Here is a 15,952-nt window from a genome sequence, read left to right as displayed (position 1 = left end):
AGTGGTCCAAGTCAATCAGCAACCATCTTTGGTGGAGCCCAAAAACATGTGGAGGGTCGTTGGAAATTCTACTGGAAAAATGGCGGTCAGTAATGCTACCCTGTACAAACGTGCACCGCTGGAACACGAACCAACATTTCCACAATTGTGAACATGGCCATTTGTCCACAGAAGAGGCACGGAAGAAGAAGTGGTTGATTCCTTCATCACCCACTCACAAAGCCATTGAAAAGATTGTATTTGATAAAACTATAACAAAAGCTTTGAGGGGACTCACGGAATTCTACCACACAGGAGATTTGGAGGTGTTCCACAATATGTGCCTAAAGTACAGGCCAAAACGATTGCATTTTGGCATGGAGGGCATGATAAATCGGACTCTTTTAGCGGTCTTGGCACATAACCATAATGTCGGCCGTCAACAAAGTAGGACGACCGGAACTTTAGGGACGCTTCGCTACAATAAGGCCTTCACTAAAAGAAGTAAACAATGGGTGATCAAACCAGTGTTTGAGGATATGCAATATGAGTTTATTGAGAGACTTATTGTTGACGTCCTAGATAGGCACATAAATGGAGTTGTGAACGAACCTGTGCAGGTGACAACTGCATTGCCACCCAACATTGCCTCTGTTCCATGTCCACCTAAAGAAGAGCTCATTGAGAAATACACATCACGGTTTAAATGATTGTAATTTGATTGTCTGTTCTCTCGAGTCTCCTCATGTCGCAGGCCCATTGAATATGTTTATCTATCCAACCTTGTTCATTTGCGCATTAAATTAAACCAAACAGTAATATAAATGATTTTTCAAAAAATATAGAACGTCTCCGTATTTATGGTTCTGTGGGGCTGCAAAGCACGCAGACAAAATGCAAAGATGGAGTGTAAATTTCAAGTCCTGTAAGACGGCCTTACACTGAATGTAGCTAACTAGGAATGTGTGTTCGTTCAAAGTGAAGGTCAGCTGCTTTGATTTTTTTCTCGGGTGCCAGAATGGCCCACGACTCAGTATAAGGTTCTATTGTTATTTGACCTTGACAGGCCGGGACCACGTAAGAAACGATAATGAATATAATTTCAGAAACGAAAGCCATTTCATGTTCGTTCATTAGAAGAAATAAAACGTCGGCATAGAAGGAGTGGTATTTCGGGGCTGCCCTACGCACAGACACAATGGAAAATGCAAATATAATGTAAGTAACTCTTTAGATGAGTTTATACCGCAATTTAATTACTATACAGTAGCTTTAAAGACGGGTTAAGTTGTACTTGTTCATTCTATGTGGCATATTGTTTTGTACCGCGCACTATCTTGGGGAGAACCGTCTCCTTTTACGGAAGCACCTCAAAACCTTCCTCTTTGCTTCTGCTTTCTCTCTCCCTCTCCCCTGCTACAACTGGTCCACTGTCTGCGACCTCGGTCCTGGGCCCTTCCACTCTCCACCTGCACTCCCTGTCAACCCCTGCACTGGGGGACTGTCTCAGTATCCTACAGCCCCCCCCTTGACGTATAAAACCCATTTGCACTGTCCTAGCTATGAAATAATTTCCAGACCTAATATATAAAATGAATAATTTTAATAAAGATCTGGTGGTGAGACTTATTTCCTTTTTTTATGTTTTTCAAATAGATACATCGTCCATTATTGTCTGTGTCACGAGTACCAGACACCGGCGGATGGCTTCTATAATCGCCAATTGCTTCTCCGCGTGAACAACGTTAGCACCCTGACCATTTTGTGGGACGATCGCCAAGTACAAATATGCCCTTATGCGGTACTAACGGCTAGATGCAACATACAGACCGTTGTGGTGGCCTAGTGCCTCGTTGTTGGAACAGCCATGCGATTATCAGTGCGACCGAAGAGCTTATTTTATCGTAAACCAACACCCTGTCTACTGCACACGAACATCGCTTGCCTCAAGACGAAATATTTTGGATCGAGAGCAAATAAAAATTCATTGATCTAAGACCCTGTGTACAGCAAAGGAACATCGTGTGCCTCGAAACGAACTTTTCGGAACGTGAGCAAATAAAAATGCAAATCGCTGAATATTCTCAAAACATTTGATGTCAAATAAATGTACTTTGCCAAATGTACAATCTTGCCGTTTGCTTTTAAACCACAGTTTCATATTCCGAATTGTGGCGCTGTATTGTGAGATGATCTAAGACCCTGTGTACAGCAAAGGAACATCGTGTGCCTCGAAACGAACTTTTTGGAATGTGAGCAAATAAAAATGCAAATCGCTGAATATTCTCAAAACATTTGATGTCAAATAAATGTACTTTACCAAATTTACAATCTTGCGGTTTAATTTAAAAGTACAGTTTCATATTCCCAATTGTGGCGCGCTGTGTTGTGTGAGCTCATCTGTGTTGATTTCCTGGTTCTGTGTGGAGTCGCGTAGAAGACGCCTGGGCGCGTTTGCCTACGCAGCTCAGTCACGTCACGGATAGAGGCGGGGAATATGAATGTTTTGATCAAGTCTGTTTCAGGGGCGGGGGATTTGATTTAGTGCCGCAAAAGCAGGTGAGCCAGGGCGATGGGGGGGGGGAATGATAGGATTATCATAAAATGGCGGATGTTTTCGAGTGCGTTAATGGACGAAAAGTCGGGTAAGGTCCATAGGAAAGTTTTCTACGATCTACCGATTTATGCTTAAAAACACATGGCCGAACTATAGGAACAATAAAAAAAAAGTCCCGGAACTATCCTTTAAGCATTACATACCAACTCAACATTAAGCAATTCTTACCTCCTCACCAGGCTCACCTTAGGCAAACAGGTTGCGCAGTACTGCTTGGCCGACCCTGGACTCCTCCCTGGAGTCCCGATCGACGCAGTAGAATCTTGTGAAGGTGTGCGTCGACCTCCACGTAGCAGCCCTGCAGATGTCCAACGGGGGCACACCAGACAGGAACGCCGTGGTAGCAGCGATCGCTCTGGTCGAATGGGCTCTCGGACGGCCGGGCAGCAGTTGTTTTGCCAACCGGTGACAGTGCATGATGCAGCCGAAGAGCCATCTGGAAATGGAAGTCTTTGAGAGAGCCTTCCCTTGATTCACAGACCCAAAGTTCACAAACAGTTGTGACGTCTTCCGAAAACTCTTTGTGCGGTCCGCGTAGAACTTCAGCGCTCTAGCTACATCCAGCTAGTGCAAAGTCCTATCGGCCGGCGTCGAAGGCGATGGGAAGAAAACAGGTAACACCAAGGGCTCGTTGAGGTGGAAGTACGACGGCACCTTGGGCATGAAGGAGGGGTGCGTCCTCAGCACCACCCTCGTGTCATGAAAAGTCAAGTATGGAGGCTTGCAAGATAGGGCCTGGATCTCTCCCACTCGTCGTGCGGAGGTGATGGCCACATGGAACGCTGTCTTCCATGACAGGAACTTCAAAGGCGCTGAATGCATAGGCTCAAATGGGGCCCCCCCATGAGCCTGGTTAGCACCACATTAAGCTCCCACGCCGGGGCAGGAGCCTTCACCGGCGGGAATGATCGGAATAGTCCCTTCATAAATTCCTTCACCAGGCGATGAGACCACAAGGACGCCCGTCCCGTAGACCTGGTATATCGGGAGATGGCAGCCAGATGTATTTTGATGGAGGCATGGGCCAGTCCAGCTTTGGCCAGTGACAGTAGGTACGGCAGTACTTGAGGGGCCGTAATCCGCAGAGGGTTAATCTTCTATGCACGGCACCAGACAGAGAACCTCTTCCATTTATGACCGTAACACTTGAGAGTTGAGGACGCCCTTGCCTTTGCAAGAACCTCTCTGCAATCAGCCGGTATATCGTACCCTCCAAACTCTAGTGCTGCAGGAGCCAGGCCTGCAAGTTCAGCGACTGTGGGTTGTGATGGAGAATGGTGCCTCCTTCTCTGGAGAGAAGATCTGCGTCCGCCGGTAGCTTGACTGGCGGGGACGTTGACAAGTCCAGGAGGTCCGGGAACCAGATCTGCCTTGGCCACGCCAATGCGACGAGGATCATCCTGCACCTGGACTTCTTGAGCTGGTTGATGAGGCGGAGCAGCAACGGCAACGGAGGGGACGCGTATAGAAACAGGCCGTCCCAGGGGAACGAGAAAGCATCGCCCATGCTCCTCGGCTGTGGGAACCTGCTGGCGAACCTCTGGCACTTGGAGTTCGTTACCGTCGCGAACAGGTCGACCTGGGGCTTGTCCCATCGTTGGAAGAGCCGATCCACTTGATCCTGGCGCAGTTCCCACTCGTGGCACGAGCGCAGCTCCCTGCTGAGTGAGTCGGCGATGGTGTTTTTTATTCCTGCCAAGTGGAAAGGAACCAGAAACATCCCCTGGGTGACGGCCCAGTGCCACAGATCCTGGGCCTCCTTGGATAGGGCTGGGGATCTGGTGCCCCCTTGCTTCCGTATGTAGAACATCGTGGTGGTGTTGTCGGTGAAGATCCTCACCACCTTGTCCTTGAGGGACGGGAGGACGACTTGAGAGCCCAGAACACTGCTCGGAGCTCCAGAATGTTGATGTGAAGAGACCTCTCCTCCGAGAGCCAAAGGTCTCTTGCGCTGGGATCTCCGGTGTGGGCCCCCAACCCTCCAGAGAGGCATCCGTCGTCACTGTCTCCTGAAATGCCAGGGTTTGAAAGTCCGTGCCTGTAGTGAGGTGAGCACGGGTGCCCCACCATAGGATCGCCCAACGGAACTACTCGTCGAGAGGGATCCTGTCCTCGAAGCAGCCCCTCGCCTGAAACCAGCAGGCATCGAGGAACTCCTGTAGCGGACGCATCCGACGTCTGCAAAGGGGTACAAGATAGATGCATGAGGACATCATCTCGAGAAGGGACTTGATGGACCTCACCCTGGCCACGTCCGTGGCTAACAGGCGCCGCACCTTGCCCAGCATGGTCTTGGTCCTCTCCTCTGAAGGGGAGGCCAATTGCTCCACTCTATCAAGCTTCGCTCCCAGAAACAGTGCTACTTACGATGGAACCAGGTGGGATTTGGGGTAGTTGATGGCGAACCTCAGCTCTGTGAGCAACCGGATGGTCCTCGCTGTGTGTTCGACGGCGAATTCCCTTGTCCTTGCCCGGATTAGCCAGTCGTCCAGGTAGGGGTAGACATGGATCCCCTGCAGGCGCAGCCGCACCGCCACTGGTGCCAGGCACTTGGTGAAAACCCTGGGTGCCGACTTTAATCCGAACGGTAGGGCTCTGAATTGGTAGTGGCGTCCCTGAACCACGAACCTGAGGAACTTCCTGTGCCGTTTTAGAATGGGGATGTGGAAGTAAGCATCCTCCATGTCCGGCGACGATAGGAAGTCGCCTTCCTCCAGCTGTCCCAGCACGTGCTGGAGGGTGACCATCCTGAATTTCTGCGCCTTGATGTATTTGTTTAACCGGCGCAGGTCCTGGATGGGGCGCCAACCGCCTGTCTTCTTTCTGACGAGGAAAGTACCTTGAGTACACTCCGGAGCCCCAGAGCCTCATGGCGACAAGCTCGATGGCACCTTTCTTGAGCATCGCCCTTACCTCCAACAGCAGTTGAGGGAAGTGATTCTCCTTCCTAGTCATGGGAGGAATGCGAGGGCACTTCTTTTGGAATTCCAGCGAGTGCCCGTTGGCCAACGGTCGGTGGAGATGGACTCCCACACGCTGACGAACTTCGTCAGCCGGCCTCCCACCGGGGTGCTTCGGTGGGGGCCCAACAACACGGCCGGGTCAGTCTTGCTTGCAGGCGGCCTTGCCACCTTGGCTTCCTTGGCGACGACAGCGGGATCCCCCTTGCTTGACGCGACCTCTGTAGGCCTCCTGGAAAGAGGAGCGGGCCACCTGGCGGTAAGTGGAGGAGCCACCGCTGGATCCTTTGGAGGCACCCTGTCTGCCTCCGGATCTCCGAAAGTGCTTTCGCTGTTGATGCACCCCTAGGGCCCGGGCCGTCTCCGAGTCGGTCTTGATGGCCTGTAGAGACTCGTCCACCGCCTTACCAAAAAGGTTGTTGCTGTCGAACGGCATGTCCAACACTCTGGTCTGGATGTCCTGGCGAAAGTCTGTCGCCTTGAGCCATCCTCGTCTTCGGAGGCAAACTCCGTTGCCCAGTTGGCGAAATCCGGTATCGGCAATGTCCGTTGCCACCGTTATGGCGTGATCCGACGCCACCTCGCCTCGTTTGCATGTGAATCCATGCTAGAGAACAATAGCTACAGGTAAGTAACTTAAACCTTCTCCAGCATGGGGTCTGGCATGGATTAAAACGCAAACCCTCCCTCTACACCTGTGCAGCTCTTCTCTTTACCTGCTTACCAAATCTGAATATGGATGCCAGAGTAGGGGCTTAGGGATAGGACTGTCATTGAATGAGGAGACCGGGGGGGGGGGGGGGTGGGACAGTATGACCCAGAGGACAGTGATTGTTTTAAAGGAGGAATACAGTTTGAAAGTGAAACTGTTTTTTCTTTTATTGAGGATTCCCAGCCTAACTACAGGGAATATTCATGAGTGCAAGGGCCTTTCCACCAGCGACAAAGGTTTTGGGAAAAGAACAGGTAATAAAAACAGTTAACACCAAAGGCTTGTTGAGGTGGAAAGTAGCACCCCCCCCCCCCCCCCCCGATTAGTGGAAAGTTGTTTGCATGATAGGGCCTGGATCTCACCTACCCTTCTGGCAGAGGTGATGGCCACCATGAAAGCGGTTTTCCACAAGAGAATCTGCCTGATGCAAAGCCTCGAAGGGGGCCTCCACGATCCTCATCAGAACCACGTTGAGGTCCCACGCCGGGACACGAGCCTTCCCCGGCTGGAAAGATCTGAAAAGTCCTTTGAGAAAGTCTTTGACGAGTCGGTGGGACCAAAGTGAAGATTTTCCTGGTGACCTGATGTAGCAGGAGATAGCCACCTTGATGGAGGCGTGCGCCAGTGCAGCCTTGGCTAAGGATAGGGATCTGTCGGGCTGTGACCCTCAAAGGGGTAATCCTCTGTGACCGACACCACTTAGCGAAACTCTTCCACTTGTGACCGTAGCACTTCAAGGTTGACCCGCTGGCAACTCATATCCTCCAAACTCTAGGGCTGCAGGAGTCAAGCCCTTAAGTTCAGCGATCCTGGGTCGTGATGCAGGATTGTGCCTCCTTCTCTGGTGAGAAGATCCAGAACCACTGGCAGCTTGACCGGACGACGGTGACAGACTGAGAAGGTCCAGGTACTAAATTTGCCTCAGTCACGCCGAAGTGATGAATATCATCCTGCATTGACACTGTCCGAGTGTGTCGATGACTCTTAGCAGGAGAGGAAATAGAGGAAACGCATACAGAAACAGCCCTCCCCATGGGAAGGAGAACTCGTCCTCCCGGCTACTCAGTTGGAATCTGCTGGCAAACTTCGGGGATTTGGAGTTCGCCACTATCGCAAATATATCAATCTGGGGCCTGCCCCACTTGCAGATGCGGTCCATCTGATCCGACCGTAGTTCCCACTCGTGACAAGAGCGCAATTCCCTGCTGAGAGAGTCTGGGATGGTATTCTTGACTCCCGCTAGGTTAAGTGGGACAAGGAACATCCCTTGTCCAACAGCCCAGCGCCACACATCATGTGCTTCCTTGGAGTGCACCGTGGATCAAGTGCTCCCCCCCCACCCCTTTCCTGATGTAGAACATGGTGGTGGTGTTGTTTGTGAAGATCCTCACCACCTTGCCCTTCAGAGAAGGAACGAACGACTGGAGGGCCCAGAACACTGCCCATAGCTCCAGGATGTCGATTATGTAGACCCTTCTCCTCGCAGCCTCAGGGCTCTGGCGTGTAGACGTGCAGTGTAGGCTGCCCAGCCTTCCAGGGAGGCGTCCAAGGTGATCGACTCCTGGTATGGGGGGTTTTGAAAACATGTGCTCTGGGCGATGGTGGAGCGGACGCCCAACCATCCTATCTCTGGACGGAACGTGTCATCGAGAGGGATCTTGTCTGAAGCTTCTGGACACCTGAATCCAGCGAGCATCCAGGAACTCCTGAAGCGGTCGCATTTGCAACCTGCAGAGGTAGATGCAGGACAACATCATGCTCAGTAATGAATTGATGACCCGCACCATGGCTGCCTTCATCGACGACAGTCGCTGCACCTTACCTTGAATGGCTGCTACCCTCCCTTCAGAGGGCGACGCTAGGCAAGACAATGTTGTGAGTGTGGCGCCTAAGAACATTGCGTTCTGCGATGGTGTTAAGCAGGACTTCAGATAGTTGATGGAGAATCCCAGATCCAACAGAAACTGAACAGTCATCGGTGTGTGTCGGACAAACAGCTCCCACCAGCAGGCGTGAATGAGCCAGTCGTCCAGGTACGAGTATACATGTATGCCATGTAGGCATAGATAGATGGGCAGCCACCAGTGCCAGGCATTTTCTGAACACTCTGGGGGGCGACTTCAAGCTGAAAGGTAGAGCCTTGAACTTGTAGTGTCGTCCCTGCACTCCAAAACGTAGAAACATCTGGAGGTTTCTTGTGAATGAGGACGTGGAAGTAGGCGTCCTCCAGGTCCAACAACGTCAAGAAGTCTCCTTTTTCCAGCTGGCCGAGCATGTGCTGCAATATGACCATCCTGAACTTTTGGTATTTGTTCAGTCGTCGTAGGTCTAGGATGGGCCACCAGCCCATTCTTTCTGATCAGAAAGTATCTGGAATAGACTCCGGAGCCATTGGGGAACTAGCTCTATCACCCCTTTTCGCAGCATGGCCTGTCCCTCTCCAGGAGCGCAGGGATGTGCTGCTCCTGACGGGGAACCAGAGGAATCCGCGGACACCTGCGTTGAAACTCCAGGGTGTGTTCCTGGGCGAGAGCGTCCAGCACCCACCTGTCGGTGGTGATCTTCTTCCACTCACTGATTAACTTCTTCATCCGGCCACCAACCAGGATGCACGAGTGGGGGCCCAACATCCCGGCCAGTTCAGTGTTGCTTCGGCGTCTTGCACTATGGGTGATGGCAACGCTGCCCTCTGCTACTAGGCATGGGAATGGCCTCTGTAGGCTTCCTGAATTGTGGATCTGGAAGGCTGACAGTACGATGTGAAGGAACCTTAGTAAACCCTGCTGGAGGAGCGAAAAGAAGAGCGGTGCTGCTGTAGAGTGCCCAGGGAATGGGCCGTATCCGTATCCACTTTGATGGTGTCAAGGGACTCGTCAACGACCTTCCCAAATAAATGTTATCAGTTGAAGGGAATGTCCAGCACCTCCGCTTGGACCTCGTGATGGAAATTTGTGGTCTTCTTCCAGCCTTGGTGACGAAGGCAGACACTGTTACCCATCTGCCGGAACCCTGTGTCTGAGGCATCCAATGCCACTGTGATGGCATGATCAGACGCTACTTCCCCTTCCTGGAAGAGAGCGATGGCCTCCATTCTCTTATTGTCGGGGAGGAACTCCAGAATAGGCCTCAGCTTGTACCACTATTCCCGGTCATACCTGGCTAGGATCGCCAGTGCATTGGACGCCTTGATAGTGGATGCCGCGGTTTAAATCACCTTCTTTCATATGTCATCCATCCTCTTCCCCTAGCTGTCCGGAGGGAACAAAGACGAGGATGGGTTGGCCAATCGTTTGCTCGCGGCCACCGATACCACCGAATTCGGTGATGGCTGCGACTTCAGGCACTTGGGTGCGGAGTCCAGCACCCAATACTTCTTCTCCAGCCTATCCCGTTTAGCTATAGCCGTGCAAGGGCTCTTCATGGGGGCCACGCCCTCCTCTCAAAAGTTGTCCAGAAGGAGTACTGCTGTGATAGTCTTCCTCTTGGCCTGGTGCCTCTGGTACAAGAAACCCTCCTTCTTGCTTTCCTCTGGCACAAGCTGGAATATCGCAGAGGCTCTGGAGATCATGGAGTGGAACGATACCACCTCATCCGATGGGGACACCCTGTGTGGAGCATCCAAACGCAAAGACTCACCATCCGCTGCAATTATATCCTCGTTGCCATCCTTTGTGGCCATATCCATCCCTGTACCCATGTCTGGGTCTGCTGAGGTAGAAGGGACCCGACGTGGTTCCGGAGGTTGAAATGGGGGCTTTGGATGCCGCTTCCTCTTCTTCGCTGGAGGCTGGTCAGGGACCTGGGGGACCACCTGAGCCGCGTCCGGGGACATCCTCCTCTGGATCTGGATCTCTGACACCAAGGTGTGCAGGGTCGACAGACTGTCCAAGGAAATGTCTCACCGGCCGAGATGGCAGGACTGGAAAACTAGGCCCTGCGCCATCGTCACTGTCGTCCTCCTCTTCAACGTCCCCGTGGACCATGTGGAAGGACTCCTGGTCTTCGTTGTCTGTGGACGAGACCTCCATGGCTTGGGCCATGGCCTGGGAGGCCTGTTTTGGGGCCTCCCCGTCCCCTCCTTTTTTCCCCACTGAAGGTCTTGAACCGGGGCCAGAGCCAGTCTGCCCCCTTCTGCATGTCAGCAGACCTTTCCAAAGTCACTGCCACAGTGTTACGCACTGGGGTAGTGATACATTCTGCGCTGTGGGGGCTACCTTCGCAAGGTCAGCACCCTTAGCTGTTGTGGCAGTAGAAGTCGTCGACTCTGTCGCAAACGAAGTCGGTACCTGTGCCGATTGAGCCTGCTTGAGCTGTTCAGCCTTCTTCTCCTCATCCGCGGCTTCTCAGATTTCTTATGTAGTTTAGCCGGGGTAGACGATTTCCTTTTTGAGGAGGAGCTCGATTGTCGGCTGGAAATTGAGGCGGACGGTGATGTCGATCGCGCCCTATCCACCATGGGACTCACTTCTGCTGCAAAGTCGGTGGACTTGACCTTGCTGTTCTTGGCCTTGTCTTAGGCCCCCACAAATGAGGTGCCCTCAAAGGACTTAGAAGACCGCTCCACAGACCGGCCTGTACTGGGTGAGTCATGACCCTGCTTGGAGGACTGGTCAGAGGCCTTCGCGTGAAGCCACACAGCCAGTCTACTGTGCTTGTCCGTCGTCGTCTTCTTGGAGAACCCGAGGCATATCTCGCACTCCACCTCCTTGTGGTCTGGGTGCAGGCAGTAGAGGCATTGCAGGTGTTTGTCTTCTACAAACACGTTCCTTAGCCTGCATTTGGTGCAGGGCCTGAAGAAGGACCTTCCCTCCTCCTCCTCAGTCATGGTGGGAGGGAACAAAGTAGGCCAGATGGCCTTCTAGAATCTTCGACGATCTTCGCCCTTGAGGGGCGCTGAAATTCACCACCATCGGGTCCCTGCTGTCGGCAGATGGAAAAAAGAGCACATGGGCTCCTTCGGAACAAAAATAGAACTTTTTCTCGTCGAAAACACGGAAAATATAAAAGTAGCTGGGAGAGCAAAACCAAGGACTCCCAACACTGAAGCGTGCAGTAAAAATCTGAAGATGGCTGCCGGAGGAGGGGCTTAGGGAGAAGATGGTCATTGGATGGGGGCAGTATGACCCAGAGGGCAGTGATTGGTTTAAAGGAGAAATATAGTTTGTAAATGAAAGTTAAACTGTGTTTTTCTTGTACTGAGGATTCCCAGCCTGATGACGGAATTTTCATGAGCATGTGAATCCATGCCAGACCCCATGCAGGAGAAATACACATTTTCCCATCATATCACGTTATTCTCGTTTACATTATTATTTTGGAGACTTGGGCTACATTCATTCTATTGTTCAAACTGGAAGAAACCCAACAGCAGCTTTCATACCCCTAAATTGTAACACGAAGGAAAAATGTGATCTCAGTTCGCAGTTTCTCAAATATAGGCTGCTGCTTTTAGCATATGTTGCAGTGAGCCCGTAAACATGATACAATGTAAAACAAAACCCCCGATTTGAAACAAACTGAAGTCAGCACACATACATTAGCCACATGCATGTTCTGGACCAATCTAATAGGTTGCAGGGTATCTCACTGGTGTCAGATTGAAGTCGAGAAAACCTCGATAAGGAGTCTACTTTTTAGGGACTTGTATTTCCCCCAGAACAGAGTTGTCCTCAAACTCAAGTCTGAACAACGAAACACCTCATGGAGGTAAATGCCATACGCTATCCAGAAGGGCTAGACAGCCCAAGCCAGGCCGAAGGACTTAATAACCCAGAGAGGATTAAAAGACCCATTGAGGATGGGTAAACTGATGAATACCCGCAGAGAAAAATATAAACTGTAAACCAAGTTGCTTTCGAACAAGGAATACGTTTTGGAAACAAAGCGCTCCTGGCTGGTATTAGCTTGCATGCTGAAATGTGTAGCTTACCCTCACCCCCAAATCTCATCAACAGTAGACCAACAAATAATTATAGCATGAGTATACCACAAATGATCTATTTGAAGCACCGGACATATAAGAGTGAACAAGATGATCAATATTAAACAATTGTACTCTTGGCATACTCTTGGAGAGAAACTATTTGATTCACAAGATGTTACCAGTAGTAACTCAAACTCATGGAACGAGAAGAGTAAATCAGGATTACGCCAGAGCTAAAACGGGTAACTTCTTTGTGAATCAAATAGTCTCACTCCAGAAGCAAATGAGTTGCTCCAGGTAAATTATTTATGAAGAGGTCCCCATATGTTTTGCGCAGCATTAAAGAAAAACAGAGTGTTGGTCCTATTCTAACTTGATGTTCTATGTCCTTATGAAGTGTTATTTTTGTTTAGCCACAAAACAGTGGTTTTGTCCCAAATAACAGATACACAACATTGTGACATTTTGGAATATCACTGCTGTAAGACAACATTACATTTTGTTTAAAAATGCTTGCCCTGCTCAGGATTTATTTTGCTACACAGTTCGAAGGATCTTAGCATGAGGTACAGATGGTCTTCTCCCCCCATCTGTGAGCAGTCACTTATAAATGTACCAGTCATGGGTGGGATATTAAAAACTATACGATCACTGCAACACATCTACATGAAAGTGGTTTGTTGCCAAACAAAGTAATTTTGAGTTTTACAATACATGGTCCTCTATAACCAAGCTGCAGAATGACTACTTTTGTTAGGGAAGACAATAATTAAGCCATGAGATGTCAAGCTTACCTTGGGTTCTGGTGTGCAATCTCTCGATCATAGTGCCTGCTGCTCACAACTTCAGTTCTCCACTCTGTACCTGGAGATAACAGCAAAGCAGCAGTTTTAGACTATGGAAATGCAAAGACAACAATTTGGAAAAGGAAATAGTATTAAGAGAACGAATATTCTCTATATTTCAGCACAACATGCTGGCATCCTTATAAAGCCATCGGTCAGAAAGGTGCCAACATCAGACTATCACATAATACGTCTATGCAACAAACAAAAAAATAGGATTTGTGATATCTGCATTATATGCAGAGCTATTTTGAGGGAGATCACAAATGAATGAGTAAATAACAGAAATCCATTTTATTTGCCAATAACAGGAAACGCAAAGTACTGTTACGAGTCGGCAAATGCGTCTGCGTTTGCTCTACAGCATTGTCTTAAAATATTGAAATGGTTAAAAACAAGCCTATATGCAGCATTCCTAGATCAGGATCTGTGTTATGGTAAGGCTAGTGGATACTCTACATGATCAAGCAACACAGATGGGTCATGGATCTATATCACATGATGGAGGGGTCTACAAGACTCCAAAAGGCTCATGGATCCACACTAAATGGCACACGATTCTAGAAAGGCCAGAAGGGCCACAGGACTACACTACATAGTGCAGGTCTCCACAAAGTCAAGGAGGGTTCTCGGTCCACACAACATGGTACAGGTGTGACAGTTGGATTACAGTTGAATCCATGACCCAGCCCCGCTACCAGCTGGCAATGTTTTGAGCTGTGCCACCCCAACATGGTGATATATTTTGACAATATCTCAACCTACTGAATAAAGGACTGTGACGAACTGAGGGCATTTGTCCCCTCTCCCCAAGTGGGATATCCCCTGCTCTGCAACACTTTCCCTAGTGGTCGAAGCAAGTGGGATCTCACCGGGAGAGACTCCTCCTTGGGGACAAGGACCTCCGTTCCCATGAGGAAGTCTCTGGTGGCATCCAAGTGATGGTTTATATGACTTGTATAATACACCAGAATATTATCAGTTTCCGGACGATAAAGTGAACCTATATTATCAACAACCAGAAACTGAGCCTGCCCATTTAAATCCAAGTCTCCAATGGACTATGCAGAGGAGAATGAAAAGGGATGAGATGCCAAAGAACCAGCGATGGAGTGAGAAGAGCAGAGAGAGGGCGGAGAGCTGAGAAAGGGCAGAGAGCGAGACACAGAGAACGAGGGGAAGCCCACTGTAGGTACAAGAGCGGAAGGAGGCGGGGCTGTCAAAGAACGCAAAGCCCGTGTCAGCCAGAGCAGCTCCGCACTGAGCGAGAATCACTGGAAGACTGGCGTGAAGCAAAGAAGTATAGAAGTATGGGTCTGGGACCCTGTGATTAATCCAGTGAAGTCATCACGAATTCCCCGGCAGTGACCTCCTCCCATGTGGCCAGGGGACAGCAGACGTTACCTGTTCCTTACCCTAGGGGCGGTTATCTGAGGGAGAATCAATTGAGGAGATGACTACCGGGGAGACGTTTTGACTCCATTGGTATTCCCCACCTTTGCCACTAGGAACACCTCCTAATCCTTGAGTTTTTGATGGCCTACTGTCAGTCTGCTCAGGCTCCCATGTGAAGAATCCTATGGATCCCTCACTGAAACCCTGCCTAAAGTCTCCTCCCATGTGGCCAGAGAAAGACAGACTGTAGTATTTTATGCTTCACATATCACATTCCATGCTGAGGTAATGGGATGAATCTTGTTAATCACCAAAGTGAACCTGTCCTTTAGTGGTTTGGTTTTATACTACTAGATAGGAAAAATAAATATTTCAACTCTGGGAAGGAAGAGAGAGGTAGAGAAGGGAGTTGCATAACTGGCACAAACCGTGTGTGTGGAAGACTTTTGTACGTAACTGAGAGACTATGTGAGTTACATATAGGATACACTTTAAAAGGAAATGGTTTATGTAACCATCAAAAAATGCATATATGCAAATATTAAGTTTTCCACTTCAATGTTTAATCAATCAACACTAGGATTAATCTGGTTAATCACCAAAGTGAAGTCCTTTAGTGGTTTGGTTTTATACTACTAGATAAGTACATATATAGAAAATCTACTCTGTATGTAGCTGTTTTTTTGTCATACACCAATGTCAAATTAGTTGTATTGTTTGTTCACATGTTTTGTTATATTTTGTATTATTTAATGTAAGAAAGGGAGATCACATCACAATCCATGCTGAAGTAAGTGTGGAATGTGGAGTATGGAATACAAGGATAAAAGTGCAGATGAGAAGGGCAGTTCAAGAGATTGTGTTGCTGAACCGGTGTGCACTTGAATAAACTCCAGTAAATAATCTCAGCTTCAAGTCTGTGTCCTGCATTCTTTCACAGACAATTCCTGATCCTGACATTTGGGGTGGTGTACTGCGGGAGGATCACATGGGAGTGTGGGGGAACAGGCTAGGAACACTGGGAAACCCCCTCGCTTAACTTTCCCCATAATTCTACACTTTTGATGGCTGTTTGCCAAACAGAAGTTAGAAAATCTCAGTTTGTTGGGAATGGGCTACAGGTCCCATAATCCCACAAGTACTGGGACGAGGAAGAGGACTGTTGCGGTAGTCAGGTAATTAAGCCGAATAGCCCACATCTGAAGGAACCCGGGAAGAATAAAAGGCCCCCTCAAGTGCAGGCAAAAAGAAGGAGTTGGAACTGTGACTGTAGTGCGTGCAGTAGTAGTAGCAGCAGAAGTAGAAAGGCGGTGGCACAGCATTAGCAAGCACAGCAGAAGAATGTGAACCAGAGGGACGGCGGAACGTGGATGCAGCAAATTTCACCTGCTTGTTCTGCATTTTGAACACTTTTGCCATCATCAAGACAAAGAAATGCCCTTGCACCCTTTGTTATTTTGTTTATGGTGTTAGGGCCAACATAGGACGTTTTGTACACACAGACAGATTATTAGTTACAAA

At 49.4% G+C, this 15,952-nt stretch overlaps 1 protein-coding gene across 1 annotated transcript in view; it reads right to left on the bottom strand.

The window, feature by feature from the left end:
* The window catches only part of TMEM43 (transmembrane protein 43), a 239,491-nt gene that overhangs the window by 50,554 nt on the left and 172,985 nt on the right, over positions 1–15,952 (bottom strand). Inside the window, exon 6 of the mRNA XM_069643404.1 lies at positions 12,986–13,055. Coding sequence (XP_069499505.1) covers positions 12,986–13,055 — 70 coding nt within the window. The remainder of the gene's footprint in view (positions 1–12,985; positions 13,056–15,952) is intronic.

Source organism: Ambystoma mexicanum, chromosome 2p (assembly GCF_040938575.1).
Source record: "Ambystoma mexicanum isolate Mex_15411 chromosome 2p, UKY_AmexF1_1, whole genome shotgun sequence".
Taxonomy (NCBI): domain Eukaryota; kingdom Metazoa; phylum Chordata; class Amphibia; order Caudata; family Ambystomatidae; genus Ambystoma; species Ambystoma mexicanum.
The sequence above is the reverse complement of the archived record's forward strand: the minus strand, read 5'-3'. Positions and strand labels throughout refer to the sequence as shown.